This window comes from Daucus carota, chromosome 9, assembly GCF_001625215.2.
Source record: "Daucus carota subsp. sativus chromosome 9, DH1 v3.0, whole genome shotgun sequence".
NCBI classification, from domain to species: domain Eukaryota; kingdom Viridiplantae; phylum Streptophyta; class Magnoliopsida; order Apiales; family Apiaceae; genus Daucus; species Daucus carota.
The window spans coordinates 40,373,428-40,388,838 of record NC_030389.2 but is presented as its reverse complement, the minus strand read 5'-3'; the positions used below and the strand labels follow the sequence as shown (position 1 = coordinate 40,388,838).

The window sequence follows — 15,411 nt, the reverse complement described above, 5'->3', positions numbered from 1 at the left end:
GTTGAATACAGTTTCAGTTATGTCGCTATCGCTGTCTAAATTTACATGCAGGCATGGGACGATAATGTAGATGTACAGAGAACAGACAAGAGACCACAAATGCATAATTTGGAAGGTGATATCAGATATGTAAATCCTTCTTGTAATTTAGTTGAAGAACTGATTTGATTCATCAAGATCCTTTGACATGACTGTCTTGAGATGGTTCTATCCTGAACGTGACGTGTCTAGTGTTAATTGGCTTTCAAACAATTATGGGAGAGTGAGAACTATAGAGTAGGGGGGGTGGCTACAAAGAATTTTCTCAATCATCTTTAATAAACAAATGTCTTACTTAAAACATGTCACATGCAGACCGGATATAATGCAATTCCAGAACATAACATGCATTATATCATGGTTCTAAGCAAATTATAAAATAAACCCAAAATTGTTGTATGCAACATAAATTTGCTAGCTCTTTAAACTGTACCAAAATTTATATTCCACTGCTTAATGATTTTGAGTAACAATTCCTGAATTCTCACAACATAATTCAGCTTGAGCAACCTCTAGTCCTGTACCGTACGGGCTTCTAAATAGCAAGAAATTCATGGAGATGCGCTAAGACACGATACGAGCTAGAGGAAATTTAGAAGTGAATTGAAGTTACAGGAGGAGACCATTTAAGTTTAGCTCCAAGGATCATCCCATCCAGTAGGTCCTCTCTTTACAAAGTCCATTATTGCTTGAACAGCTTCAGTAACTCTGTTAGACAGAGAGTGATTGCCATATTCAATCTCAACTTTCTCTGCACCACCCATTGCTCTACACAATCTACATACATAGAACCGGATTATATAATGGTCATTAGCTGAACAGAAACAAACCCAGGTGGCAATATGAAGTACAAGACACAGAAGTTAGGTTCAAAATTATTGTGAGTTCAACACATATAATGTTCAAGTAACATAGAAGAGTGCACTAGCCTGTCAACCAATGCTTTCTTGTCTACATATTCCGGTATGTACTCATCACCCATAGAAAAAATAACCTGTCAAGACCAACTTCGATCGTTTCATTAAACATGTCAAGAGAAAAGATGAAAGAAAGACATGATGGGGACAGTAACCTGGCATGGCGTGTTTGACATGTGTCCTAGTCTCTGTTTCAACTGATCATCACTAAGGTCAGAGCTGAATAGATCATCATCACCCATGTATGCACAGAGGGAATGGTATCTGCAGAGTAATTGATGTTCAGCTATTTAAAAGTGAAAACTTAAAGGGTGGCCAATAACATAAACGTTGCACTATGTCAAAAAAAATGATATTATGTCTTTGCTTCGTGCTGAATTCCTGAAAAGTAAGGGATCTTTGCGCATAAGTAAGCATCTATTCATTTGCAACAATGGGATCAAAAGTTTTCTGGCATATGAAAACAGCAGCAGGAAGTATGGGATTAAGAAAGGGAAGAAGAAACTCAACTGTTAGCAACTTCTTCCGTTTTTAATTATACTTGTTTCACAGCTATTTCAGAAGAACCAAAACTTGCAGTACTTACCTATAGGCAGTTATAGGCGAATCTGGATTTGCTTCTCTGGGCATTAATTCAGACCCTCGGCCCTCACTAATCATCTTTGAGGCCATATCAATCATAGCCGCAGTTTCAGGAAGAGTTGCTTTATATTCCCGATCACTGACCGGAGCCTGAACCATATAACAAAATTACAATTAGGGCCCATATAGTAGTTCATCTAGTACGGAAGTCTAGAAGGCAAATAATCTTCTAAAAACTAAAAGGGAAATCATGCAATTTTGTAGAAACATAATTAAGTAGCTATAGCAGCCAAAGTCAAACTTTCAAGTTCCATCTCCCATTTGTGAGCTCTAATTGTTTCTACTTCTTCTTTATCAATTTGAATACTTTAAATTGTAACCCGATTAACATATAATATACAAGTTAAGTTCATTAATAAACACCTTTACCACCTGCTTAATAGGCACACAGCACTTATATAAGTCCTCAGTTCTCTAGTTTTCTGTCCGTTTGTCGAAGTCCCTAATTTTTTCTTCTAGTTTTCAAAACCCTAATACCAATTTTTGTTCTTCTTACTATGTCACTATGTGTCCGCTACCAAGACTCCAGAACCAGAAATTTCAGAAAAAAAGCTAACAATCACCCAACATTTTGTTTGTGCCCTTAGAGCATCTCCAAGAGGCTCTTTATTTAGGCTCCTAACTTGAGATTTGAGGAGGTAGAGGAAAAATGTTGCTCCAAGAGACTCTTAAGTGGCTCTTAAATCTTAAGAGCCTCTTGTTTCTCTCTCCTCTCTCCTCAAAGTTAAGAGCCACCACATGGCTCCTAACTTATTTTTTCACAATAAAAAAATCCTTCCCTCCAATTCACCTCCATCTCTTTTCCTCTCTTTTGTTATAGTGGAGCCCAATATATGAATAAAATATGAAATAGAGAAGAGATGTAGAGAGTATTGTTGGAGTTTACACTCTTAACTTTGTTCTACATTGCTAAGAGCCACATTTTTTATATTATATTTAGGAGCCAACAAGGAGGCTCTTGGAGATGCTCTGGGATCAACATGGGTGAAATGATACTATCTGGCTCCAAAATCGTGGTCAGACCAGAAACCAGTGGCTCTAAACTAAGCAGGAGTAGTTTATGTGGGTAGAAATGGTCCCAAGAACAGTCCCACAAATGAGTTCCCTGAGTTTGTTGTGCTTGGCAAGTCTTCTCTGTCTGATATGCTAGTTAAAAGGACAGAAGTAGCACTTGCAAGAAACCAGGTTTCTTTCTTTGTCTTCGAAATATTAACACTCAGGGAAGACCAGCTTAATAATCAATTTTTTTTATAATAAAAGTCAGTACCTTGTGGATTTGGTAGATAATTTTATCTCTGAAATTCAATTTAAGTACTACTTTGTTGGACGAATGCCTAATTATGCAAGTTTAGTGTTTAGTTCAGGGGTGAGATGCAAATTTGACTTTACTTATATAACTGCTATAATTTGCCATAGGAAACCCTACATGGTCTATATATAAACACAATTAGCAAGCATGTGAAACATATGGAAATGCAAGATGGGTGTCAACAATTAAACATTCCTTTTAATGGCAGGAGCATGAGAACCTTGCATTTGTTAATCTTTTAAACACTAAAGATGAATAGATGCACTGAAAGCACAAATTAAAAGCCAAAATCGATATAAACACGCCAAGAAAAATGTAGAACAGGCAATTAGCTGAAATATGTAAAAGCATCAAAATTTTAAACAGGTGCACACCTGCAAAATGGCTCCGCGGACTGCTCTAGAACATGCAAAATTCGTCCGCATGTAATGCACAATATCCTGTCCATGACATATAAATAACTATATTTAACCTGCCAAATTGCAGCTGGCAAGTATTACACACCCTGAGAGTATAATGTACTTACCTGACAGCCAGTACTATGTCCAATCAGGACCACACCCTCAGAATCTTCTTTATTTATGAAGTAACTAATCAATTGATCAAGCTCCATGGCATCCTTTGACACACACATGGGAAAGTTGATTCAGCTAATCAGCTTACTTATATTATTTGAAATCTTGTTGCAGAAAATTAACAGTAGCAAGTTAGTAGTACAGATAAAATTATTGAACATATAATTATATATGCGCCATAATTAAGACAAACAATATAAGGTCAGAAAATTATAAATTATTTAAAGAAAACAGTGATCATACACAGCAGCATTGCGGAAGAGGGAGAGCATTATACACAGCGACAGAGAGAACACTATCGTACAGGGAACCACGAAAAAGCAAAACAAATCCAGAAATAGGAGTTGAACCCAAAACATTTCAAAAACAAGAAGTTATTTTGGGAGCATAAAAAGCCAACTTGACCAACAATAACTTAAAATGTCTGATGCATATATGTTATGATGCATTTAAGTTGTGTACTATGTGTAAATTGAAATCACGATTCTTCCAAAATGAAAATAAGAGTGAAACTTGAACCCACATCCTTTCATTTCAACCACCAGAAGACATCATACAACAACTGAAAACAACTTGGATGCCCCAAGATTATGTTTATCTACCAATATATAATACACACATAAAGTAAGGTACTTTAAGAGTAAACCTGGTCCCTTTATGCCTGGGCAGCTATGCCCCTGATCATAGAATTACTATTCTATCATAATAGAACATACAAAAAAAAAAAAAGAGGTCCGCACAATTATACTACCTTTTTTTTACTACTATCACAAATAATTCGTAACAGAGATGAGAGAACTAATTGGTCCTGATGATGGAACTAATTCTATCCTTAACATTCCCTGTGGACATTTGCACCCACCATTCAGTCCGTCCAAATCATTTACCTCAGAATTACGATTCACATCGTAATGCAAACAAAACCTAATGATTTCGACAGTACAATGTTACCCTTTGGCAGAGAGGCCCTTAAACAATGAAGTTAAAAAGGCAAAGAGCATCGAATATAACAGAAAAATCATTGCCAACATAATTCAGAAAAAATAATAGTGAATTACTTCTTTTAAACTTGAGAGGCCATATCCACTGTAAGAAGAGGAGAGCAGAAACTGGACTAGTGACCATTTCTCTTTGTCAAGAGCAATAGCAAGAGGTTCCAAGTAACTGCAACAAGTAATCTCATTTTAAGTCCATAAAATATTAAAGGCTCCCACTAGAATTCTATAGCGTTATTAACATGTCATATTGTCATTGCATATGAATGTACGTATATACATATTATCACTGTTTGGTTGATATAACAGGGAGGTTTCAACATGATTCGTTGTTTGATCAACATTGGTGTTTTGCTTTTTTACACCATATTTTGCGTTCCTATTGGTTTGGATCAAATTAGGAATTGGTGATAGGTACTTAACTATAATGTAGAATCAATTACGTGCAAGAAAGTAAAGATTTAAATCATCTCGTTGGACAATAACTTTAAAAGTTATATATGTTGACATACTCGGTAGCCAAAAATCCATCTGTCAGCCCTCCAACAAATATAGCTTGCTGTTTATAGTCACCAGTTTTAAAGGCAACCTGCATAATATAATGAAGCTTAAATATTGGTATACAAACTAAATTAAAGTTCGAATCGAACAATTTCGTATAGATAAAGAGAACCAAGTAAATCTTTTTCTCACACTGCAGAACTTAACCCATTTAAGAAGTAGAGGAAAAGTTACAGATATATCCCAGAGTAAGACTTTCACATAACCACCACCGGAAAAAAGGAAGAGATGTAGCATCATCTACCCTGATAATGCTTATTTATAAGGCTCACAAACAGTGTATTCCCTATACTAAGAACATCAAGGCTTTTCATCAAGTTAAAGGTTTGAGTGCTTCACTATTTATGTGTACCCTGAAACGATGGAAGAATGAAATCCCCAAATGTGGACTGGAAACAGGTAGGAGAAAATCTAGCTACCAGACCTTCCTGGTAGTGATACTCCAGAGTGAAAGCAGGTAATAAACCATTTCCTCGATTATCATATCTTCATTTATCAAGAAAAAAACATGTTACATACATACTAATCCCTCATAACACCTTAACCATTTACAGATACAGCACCTTAACAAGCTATTGAAGCATTTTTAATGATCCCGAAACTTTAAAAACCAATGTAACAACACTTCACCTCCCTTCTTTTGATATAACATAATCATAAATGGTCAATTGGGTCATCAGAATTTTTCATCTATCAAACATAAAGCTAACATCTTGCCACTTACTACAACTACAAAAACACATTCGGATCCGATACTCAAGCTCAAATTTCATAACAAATCAACAAACCCTCATCAATTCACTACAAAAACAATGTCAACTAAACATCAAACACCACATCCAGAATCCACAATCAGCACAAAACACACACACACACAATAGTGTTTAGACAGACCTGAATAGACTTAGGACCATACTTAAACAAAACCCCTTGAAACTGTTTCTTCTTATTAACTGGGCCCACATTAGTTCCAGTGAAGTCTGCTGAATTGTTGGCCATTTTGGGACTAGTAGAAGACTTGTCAAAACGACCTCGTACAATGCCTGAAAACCAAGAACCAGCTGTTGAACTAGACCCAGTTGGAGTTGTACTCATTTTAGTGCATAAACATACAACCCCATACCAAATCTAAGTTTCTTCGATTTCCAGTTAGCATCTCATGTTTGGACAGATAGATCAAATGCTTAGCATTTTTTATGCAGGGACCAGGTCCCTGGCATACGGCTCCAAGGGACTGGTTAACTAGCGGTCAGGATCTTATTAAAATTTTAATGTGTCCAGCGCTTTTTTTAGCGCTGGACAGGGATTCCCATGTCCCGCGCTAAAAAAGCGCTGGACACATTAAAATTTTAATACGATCCTGGCCGCTGGATATGCATCCAACGGCCAGGAAATTGGCTGTTGGTTAAGCGCTCCACAGCAACCGGTTGCTGTGGACCGCTACCCTTTTATGCAGTCCTCCGTTATAAACCAACCAAATAAAAATAACCGGTTGCTGTGGACCGCTACCCTTTTATGCAGTCCTCCGTTATAAACCAACCAAATAAAAATTTAAAAACCTTAATTATTAATTTAATCAATTGTTTGTTTTTTTTTAAACTTAGATCACTTGTTTTGTTTGTATATATTATACGGGTCACCAACAAATTTTGATTTCATTTGAATCATTAATTTAAATTAAAATTACATTTTATTAATTTTAAAAAATTTATAAATACAAAAAGTTGACTATTAAAATTTTCCTGAATAACTATATTTCGTTTCTCTTAATACTTCGCTTTTTCTATCCAAACATGTACCCGTGTTTTCTTTTCAATTGAATTCTACCTCTATTTCTTTATATCTCTCTAATTTATTTTTTTTAATTATATATCATCATATTGCCTTGTGGAGAAGTACACGTCAAACCTCAATCAAATTCATGTCATAATTTATTTTGATCTAACTTCACAAAAAATTATCAAGATGTAATTTAGTTTGAAATGAGTGATGCAAATAAAATCAAAAATTCACCGGTGATGCCCTTGATATATTAAAATGAAGCAAGTAGCCTAACTAATAATCAACTGAAAAATTAAATATTAATAAACCTCGAACAAAACCTTAATATACCATATCTTAAACAAAAAAGTGGCACTTTTGAATTGGCTGAAAATTTAGGCATCAATCTACTTCTATCACCAAGAGAAGTTCTTACTCGGAAGAAGGAAGGTGTAAATTATTTTTAGGAGACTAATTTTTCTTCCTTTCTACTAAATATATTATTATCTTTCATTTATCAAGATCATTTCAAGGGTCCTAGTGAGTTCACAGCAATTTTGAACCATATAACTATATCACTTGCAGTTGGGTGTACTATATATTACCTTAGAGTATCTCCAACGGCGTTGGTTATTATTGTTGACTAAATTGAACTTGTAAGACATTATGTAAAATTTGCTGAACCCGTAGGACATTGTACTTCAATGGTATTGGCTATATTGGTTGCTTATAATTTAAAAATAGAATGTTATTTTTATTTTAGTTTGTTAAAATAGAATATATCAGTTTAATGTGGTAATAAATGATGTGCAATCATCCTACAGATTTTTTTTACAGACCTGTAGAACCTCTACAAATATAGCCATCCATAGGAGGTTGACTAAAATTATAGACAACAGGTTCACATGGTTGGAGTATGATTTTTTTAACAGATTGACTAAATTTTTTATATTTGGAATGACAACTCATTTTTTAGCTAAAGGGTTTGTATGGTTGGAGGCTTGAACTAGGACACTCTTGGACTTGCCCTAAATTATAACTTAGGACATGATATAGGGCATCTCTTGGACTTGCTCTAAAGTAAGACGAAATAGAGCAGCATAATTTTTATGTTACATTAGTCATTTTTAGAGCATCTCCAGGAGATTAGCTATACCATGTCCCAAGCTGAAATTTTGAGGAATATGGACAAATACTCACTCCACAGAGTCCCTACTCATTCCCTATACTTTAGGATCCACTTTCATTCCTCATAAATTAGTAATCCCTAACTCATTCCTCATTTATTTTTTAATCATTAAATATTCAACTACCACTTGTTGGACACTCTTTCCCATACTTTTCTTATTATCTTTTTGTTTAAAGAATTTGAATTTAATACTATAATAATAATAAGGAACACAAATAAGGATTATTGTTGGAGTTGTCTATATATCAACGTAGGGTCCCTATTTTTTAGAATTTGAATTATTTATTATATATTTAAGGAACCTAGTTAGGACACTGCTGGAGATGCACTTACACTCCAAAATTGAAATACGAGGTATATATCTTCCTATATCTAAATATCATATATTTAAAAAATATATTATATTATATAAGGTACAACTTACACCCAACAGTATTTGAGGTGGCTTTTGACCTTATATGAACAGAACATATTTATATAGACAATAAAGCATATGATTATAGAATTTCATATGTAATTCTGTATAAGATTATGTAGCTTAGATATATTAGCATGTTATACAAAGTTGCAAAATGATTTTTTTTTTTTCAGGTAACTCTAAGATTTCATTACAATCTTGGGAAACAATGAAGAAGGTGCTCCATTCACTTATCGGGTATGTATACTAATTTTTTAAGGACCTTGAATTTATGATGTAATTTTTATTGAATTATATAGATACAATTTTGAGGTTGTAATTAAGCATATGAATATATATAACTTATATTAATATTCTTTCGCTTTTTGATTATTATGTTTAGGGTTTCCCTTATATTTGTATTTTTTGTAAAATCATACAAGACGTGTAATTAATTATGTCTATTGAGTATAACTTTCCTACAAGTTGTCTTGTTCATAATTTTGATCATAATTATCTTTCCAATTTAGTAAGAGTTCCAAGGTCATTAAACTAGCTTGTGAAAATAATTGTTGTGATCTTTGTGTACATTTTGTTTACTAAAATAGATGTGTAGGCTAATTGCTTATATTCTCCAAAGCAAAAGACATAAGTATAACATTTATCTTCTTTTGTTACACAGTACTTATTTGTTCAGAAGAAGATTCACCCCATCTATGCATTGGGTTACCTTCTTCTGCTACTGTGTGGTTATTCCAGCCTGTGTTTTGGTTCCTGAAGTCTACCTCCCAAAGCCAATAGACCTTCCAGCAACCATCACCATTCTGAGCACAGGTGGAACTCCAAGGTAGTAAAATTCAAATATTAGTAAAATAGTTTCATATCTATCATAAGTTACAGAAAGGAGGCTCATTTACCTTAAATTATATGCTGATAATTAGCTTATCCTTGCATCTTCTTATTTTCTTAATTCTTTTAAAATATATGTCCATCATTCACAGTAATGCGAGAATTATTGGACTAAGAAAAGCTAGCCGAGTGAATGAATGGATTAGAATTAAGAGAAAGAACCAAACTCGAGGGTCATTCTTGATATCCCGGTCCAGTGCAAGGAAAGGTAATATCTAGAGATAACAACTCGACTATTTTTCTAAAAAATACATAGCATTCATCATATTCTTGTCACTGACTCACACATTAGTTTTAAATATATGTTGTACACATACGGTTAGTTTATTAGTTATGGAAAAAACAGAGTTTTTAGTATATATTATATATATTATATGAGCTGGGGTGTTGTGTGTAATTGTCTAAACTAGCCAGAAGCCTGAAATATTAGTTTATTCACCTAAATTATGTCCTATTTTAGTAATGAAATATTAGGTGTAACAATCTTTTATTTAAATATTAGGGGGTTTATATTATATAATAGTAAGTGGTTCATACCTTTAAAAAAAACTTAATCTCGAATACAATTTTGCTTAGCATCTAATCGATATTTACCTTGTTTTTTTGTTTACGGGATGCAGCACTAATAATATTTTTTAATCCGAGATTAATAGTTTTGTATAGACAATAGTTTTGTTTCTTTTAATGCATTGTATTTGTTTTATTTACACAATTAGTACAGAATGAAATATTTTATAGTGTATTGTGTTTCTCTATATTAGACAATGGTCTATGTACACAAAAATTGATTATAAAGAATACCCCAACCAAATAATGAATCAATAAATATATCAATACAAAAATTTGTAATTGACCTGTAATTTCTATCTAAAATTGCATACATTGCAATCTAATGTCTCTATGAGTATTACAAAATTTTTAATGTAAAAATTTCATGAATAACCATCTTTATGATAATTTTCATGTCTTTGGCATTTGCAGTTGATTGATATTCGGGTTTATCATTTCTGGGAGTTGAAGATTCATCAGGCTTCTCCCCTTGTGTTCAATAGCTTGTTGCAATTCGGCCTGCTACTCCAATTTCATTCTAAGCATCAGCTCTTGATTGTACATCATTCGTCTTCCTGTACAGAGGAACAAAGAACTAAAGTATCTACAATACTTGGAGTAAAAATCAAACATTCCAACAACGAGAACTAACTTATAGACTAACCAAACTGAAGATCAAACGGCTCCATTGAGCTAGGCCCAGATGGGCTAGCTAAAACATGCCGGAAAGTCTTCAATCACCATGTTGGAATGTTTGATTTTTACTCCAAGTATTGTTTTAGCTAGCCCAGATGGGCTAGCTAAAACATGCCGGAAAGTCTTCGATCGCCATGTTCTTCTGGTAGATTCTTAAATTAAAACCCGAAACTAATACAAAGTTGAGCCGGATCAAAAGTAGTTCAGGATGAGAAAGGTTGTCATACGTGTCAGGGAGTTTACCCTTCTCTTCACAATTTAGACAAATCTTACAAAGCCAAACATTCTTTTCTGTTGTGGCGTGTAACAGATTGTGTTAGGAATATGTGATGCTTGATGATACAAGGTATTTTATTCTTACTTAGAATAAAATTGCATGTAGCTGATCAATTGGTAGCATGCTAAGACAGTATCAATTGATCAGATTGACCCATCAACGGCTGATGAGGTATTGTAACAAAGCTGGAGCATTTTAGCAGTTGATGTAAAAATAATGTGTACTTTTAGATTAGCAGTTGATCTATCAATGGATGTTTAGATAGGGTGACATAATTGTAAATATGAGAAGTCATGTAATCTATTCAAGTGAAGTGAAGATCGATCGGTAATTTAAAGTATCAATGGCTATTTGGAAAGAAGATTATCAACCGCTACATCAACATCATCATTATCCCATAACTCAAAGAAGACTATTAACTGCTATTTCAGTGTATCATCAATTGATGATATTAGCAATTGATTATCAGCAATTGACAGCTACAAGTCAGGAAAAAGACAAAGTTCACATGGGTTGATGTGACAGATGCTACACCAGCTTTGGAAGCTAAACCAAAAGGAGTTTAGTCAAATATTGAGAACCTCGAAGCCTACCATTTCTGGCAAAGCAACAAGAATTTCAAGCTGCCAAATGCAGTATCAAGTCCAAGAAATTCTATATTTGTACTAGCTAGAAAGTGAGTAGGAAAATACTTTTACAGACTAGTTTTGTTTGTAGTAGTACATATTCACTTTGTAATTTCACATTTAAAAGTATTCAAACACCAAGAACTGAAGAGCAAAGCATTAGAGAAAGTTAGCAAGAAATTGTAAGCTTCTGCTCTTCATTCTTTTGTAAGCAGCCAAGTATTTTTACTTGGAAGGTTCTTGTTATAAAAATCTCTCAGGTGGATCAAACAATCCACCTGAAATTTTTAGGATCCTTGTTCTTTAAATTTATGTTTTAGCTTTTATATTCTCTTGTAATTTGAATATGATCTGTTGTGCAAAAAGTTATTGAAATTTTTGTAGATTGTATTCAACCCCCCCTTCTACAATCTAACTTATTGTTTGAATTGTCTGAATAACAATTGGTATCAGAGCAGAGCTTCTAACATACAAGAAGTTTTCAGATCCTAAAGACAATCAACAATGGGAAGAAGAGATGAAGGAGTCAAGATTCCAATGCTGGTCAAAGAACACTACTTTCATTGGAAAGTGAAAATGAGGATGCATCTTCTCTCCTTGGATCCTAGCTACATCAACTGTATTGAGAAAGGACCACATGTTCCAGTTAAAATCAACACTGCCCTGAGACTTGATGGAAGTGAAGCTGAAGATGTTGAAGTGCCTAAAAATCCTTCTGAGTTCAGTGAGGAAGATGAGAAAGAAGTGCACAAGGATAATAAGGCTATGAACATTCTTTTCAATGGTATTGATGATGACATGTTTGATAGTGTTATCAACTGTCCAACTGCAAAGGAAGTATGTGACACTATTCAAACTTTATGTGAAGGCACTGATCAAGTTAGGGAAAACAAAATGCAGCTGTTTGTTCAACAGTATGAGAGCTTTCACTCTAAATCTGGTGAATCTCTAAATGATTTGTTTAACAGATTTCAAAAACTGTTAAATGGATTAAAGTTGTATGGTAGAATCTACATGGTCAAGGATTCAAATCTCAAATTCTTGAGAGCTTTACCTAGAGATTGGAAACCCATGACTGTTGCTCTAAGACAGGCTCAGAATTTTAATGAATACTCTCTTGACAAATTATATGGTATTCTTAAAACTTATGAGCTTGAAATACAACAAGATGAAGAACTGGAAAAGAACTCCAAGAGGGAGAAAACTGTGGCTCTTGTGGCAGAAAAGGAAGAAGAAGAAGAGGAGAAGGCATTAAAGTCTGTGATTGCTGGAAAGACCTCAAGCAGCTCTGCTTGTGAAGGAAAGAAGGATGATGGAAAGAAGAAAGGAAAAGTCATTGAGGAAGATGAAGAACTTTCAGCTCAAGATGAGCTAGATGATCTTGATGAACATCTAGCATTTCTTGCCAGAAAATTCTCCAAACTCAAATTCAAAAGAAATGCTGTCAGCTCTAGACCATTCAACAGAGGAAATCAATCCAAACCATCTGGTATGGTTGATAGATCAAAATTCAAATGCTTCAACTGTGGTCTACCTGGACACTTCTCTAATGAGTGCAGAAGACCTTCTGCTGAAAAGAAAGGATCCTCCTCAGAGAATGTAGATTACAGAAGAAAATACTTTGATCTACTCAAGCAAAGCAAGGAAAAGGCATTCATAACTGAGGATGGTGACTGGGCTGCTGATGAAGGTGATTCTGACATTGAGGAGCATGTCAATCTTGCTTTGATGGCAATTGGAGATGATGCTAATTCTTCCACCACCAGCAATGGACAGGTAAAAACAACCAACACAGCTGATCTCACTAAATCTGAATGTAAACAAATCATTGATGACATGTCTAATGAAATCTATAACCTTAGAGTCTCTCTTAAATCTCTGACAAAAGAAAATGTTAGAATTAAAGGGACTAATGATTTGCTTGCTGAAAAAAATGGAAAGCTTGAAACTGAATTAATCCAAATGGATAAATTTAAAAAGGCTTCTGAGCTTGCCAAAGATGAGTTGTTGGTTGTTCTAAAAAGAGAAGAGATTCTCAAAAAGCAATTAGAAAGGGAACAAGAAATTATTGCTAAATGGAAGGATTCTAGGAATGTTCTTGAGAACATGTGCTCCACACAAGTTCTTGAGGAAACTTGTAAAAGTGCCTGGAGAAAGAACAAAAAACTGTTAGATGAATCTGATCTCTTAGTGGATAGTGATCATCCATTGATAGATTCTCAATCAATGGATGAAAGCTATCCATCAAAGAATCAAACAGCAGTTGATGAAAACAAACTCAAAAAGTTGGATAAAAAATATGGGCCCATCAATAAGAACTTTGTGAAGGAATCTGGTAGTTCCAAGAAGATTGAAAAAGAAGGAATTGGTCATGGTGAAGAAAGAATGGAAGCTGGAAAAGGGAAGAAGAAGAGTTCTAGGAATGGAAAAGTTGGGATCAACAAAAAGAATGATTACACTCCTGACAAATATGCTGTCAGAAAAACCTGTTCCAAATGTGGTAGTGTTAATCATCTTGCTGTTAATTGCAAAAATGCTCTATCTGATCATTGCATGCCTAATTCTATGATGAACTCTCACATGTCATACATGCCTATGTTTCCTTCTACTCCCATTCAATATGCTAATATGCCTTTCATGCCTAATCCATACTTTAATGCTTTTAACATGTCTGCTATGCCCAATTATCATGATAACATGAATCATGCTTATGCAAATCAATTTTCTGTGAACTCTACTAATGTTGGTTCCTCTAACTCTGCTGTGATGTCTAAAGTTAAGAAGATTAACTCTGAGGATGAAGTTGTTTCTAAACCTTCTAAATCCAAGGAAAATAACTCTTCTAAACCTAAGGCTGTGTCTAACAAAGATGGACCCAAGACTGCTTGGGTACCAAAATCAACTTAAATTGTCTTGAATCTGTGCAGGGAGGTAGAAAGAATCTGTGGTATCTTGATAGTGGCTGCTCAAGACACATGACTGAAGATTCTACCCTGCTCAGCAAATTTGAGGAAAGAGCTGGCCCAAGTAGAACCTTTGGAGATGACAGCAAAGGATTTACCTTGGGATATGGCATAATTTCAAAAGGGAATGTCATCATTGACAATGTTGCATTAGTGAAAGGGCTTAAGCACAATCTGCTTAGCATCAGCCAACTATGCGACAGAGGACATCAAGTTTGGTTCTCAACAGAAGCCTGTGTTATCTCTGATAAGAAAGATAACAAAGTGGTTTTAACTGGAAATAGGAAAGGCAATGTCTACATAGCTGATTTCAACTCTACAAGTGCAGATTCTCTTATGTAAGTATAAATGTAAAGACAACCCTATCTGTTACGTAGGGATGATAACTCAACAATAGAACAGGACAAGTAAATAACACTACGCCTGCACCGGAATCGGAAGATACGAAGACAAAGGTTGAAGAAGCCATCTACAGTCTTGAAGGAATAAGTTCAGTGGAAGAAGTTCATTAATATGTTCATGCCTCAGTGAAGAATAAAGATTGAAGTATTCAAGATTGTGGAAGCAATGAAGATGTTGTCCAAGTACTCGAAAGATTTCAGTGCAACCCCTGAAGCAAGATATTTCTATATATCTTGGTTGGTTATTTATAATCAACAAACTGAAGCATAAACTAACCCGGAACCGACTGATCAATGGTTGCTGACAAAGAAGGTACAATGTTTAACTTCAGTGTTAGTCGCTTGTGAACCAGACCAGTGCACTAAGCGTCAGCACGTACGGAGCTTTGCAAAGTATTTATCGATCGAAGAATTGATCCAGTCATATCAAGTCATTTGTTCCAAAGCCAAGCCAAGTCAAGCCAAATGCCAGCTATGCCAAAGCTTACTGCTCAAATGCCATATGTCAAAGCTTCCACAGAAAGCCATATCAGGAAGTGACCTATCTTTTATATGTGTGCACTTATATATTTGTATATGTACAAATATATTTATATATATGTATA

The 15,411-nt window shown here is 34.6% G+C and overlaps 2 protein-coding genes across 3 annotated transcripts; one reads left to right on the top strand and one right to left on the bottom strand.

Moving 5' to 3' along the window:
• Positions 1-362: 362 nt before the first annotated feature.
• On the bottom strand, positions 363-6,241 carry LOC108202582 (UPF0613 protein PB24D3.06c). Of its 2 annotated transcripts, XM_064084442.1 has the most exons (9): positions 5,933-6,241; positions 4,990-5,066; positions 4,541-4,646; positions 3,434-3,526; positions 3,282-3,347; positions 1,543-1,688; positions 1,112-1,220; positions 969-1,033; positions 363-816 (listed from the first exon to the last, which is right to left on the bottom strand). In XM_064084442.1, the coding sequence occupies exons 1-9, from the start codon at positions 6,131-6,133 to the stop codon at positions 672-674; spliced, it is 1,008 nt and encodes a 335-aa protein (XP_063940512.1). In that variant the 5' UTR covers positions 6,134-6,241; the 3' UTR covers positions 363-671. The 2 variants fall into 2 exon arrangements, with proteins under 2 accessions (XP_063940512.1, XP_063940513.1); XM_064084443.1 differs by lacking the exon at positions 3,434-3,526.
• Positions 6,242-9,101: 2,860 nt separating this feature from the next.
• LOC135149680 (uncharacterized) lies at positions 9,102-14,747 on the top strand. The gene is made up of 6 exons (XM_064085467.1): positions 9,102-9,232; positions 9,387-9,502; positions 12,089-12,279; positions 12,628-13,218; positions 13,423-14,331; positions 14,370-14,747. The coding sequence occupies exons 1-6, from the start codon at positions 9,102-9,104 to the stop codon at positions 14,745-14,747; spliced, it is 2,316 nt and encodes a 771-aa protein (XP_063941537.1).
• The last annotated feature ends 664 nt before the right edge of the window (positions 14,748-15,411 follow it).

Bases quoted from the DNA above. Each gene is read 5' to 3' on its own strand.
- LOC108202582 (XM_064084442.1), bottom strand. From the start codon at position 6,133: ATGAGTACAACTCCAACTGGGTCTAGTTCAACAGCTGGTTCTTGGTTT. The intron at 5,067-5,932 runs GTCTGTCTAAAC...TATATTATGCAG, and splicing joins ATGGTCCTAAGTCTATTCAG to GTTGCCTTTAAAACTGGTGA. The intron at 1,034-1,111 runs GTTACTGTCCCC...TGGTCTTGACAG, and splicing joins TGTCAAACACGCCATGCCAG to GTTATTTTTTCTATGGGTGA.
- LOC135149680 (XM_064085467.1), top strand. From the start codon at position 9,102: ATGCATTGGGTTACCTTCTTCTGCTACTGTGTGGTTATTCCAGCCTGT. The intron at 12,280-12,627 runs GTATGTGACACT...GAACTGGAAAAG, and splicing joins ACTGTCCAACTGCAAAGGAA to AACTCCAAGAGGGAGAAAAC. The intron at 14,332-14,369 runs GTACCAAAATCA...GAATCTGTGCAG, and splicing joins ATGGACCCAAGACTGCTTGG to GGAGGTAGAAAGAATCTGTG.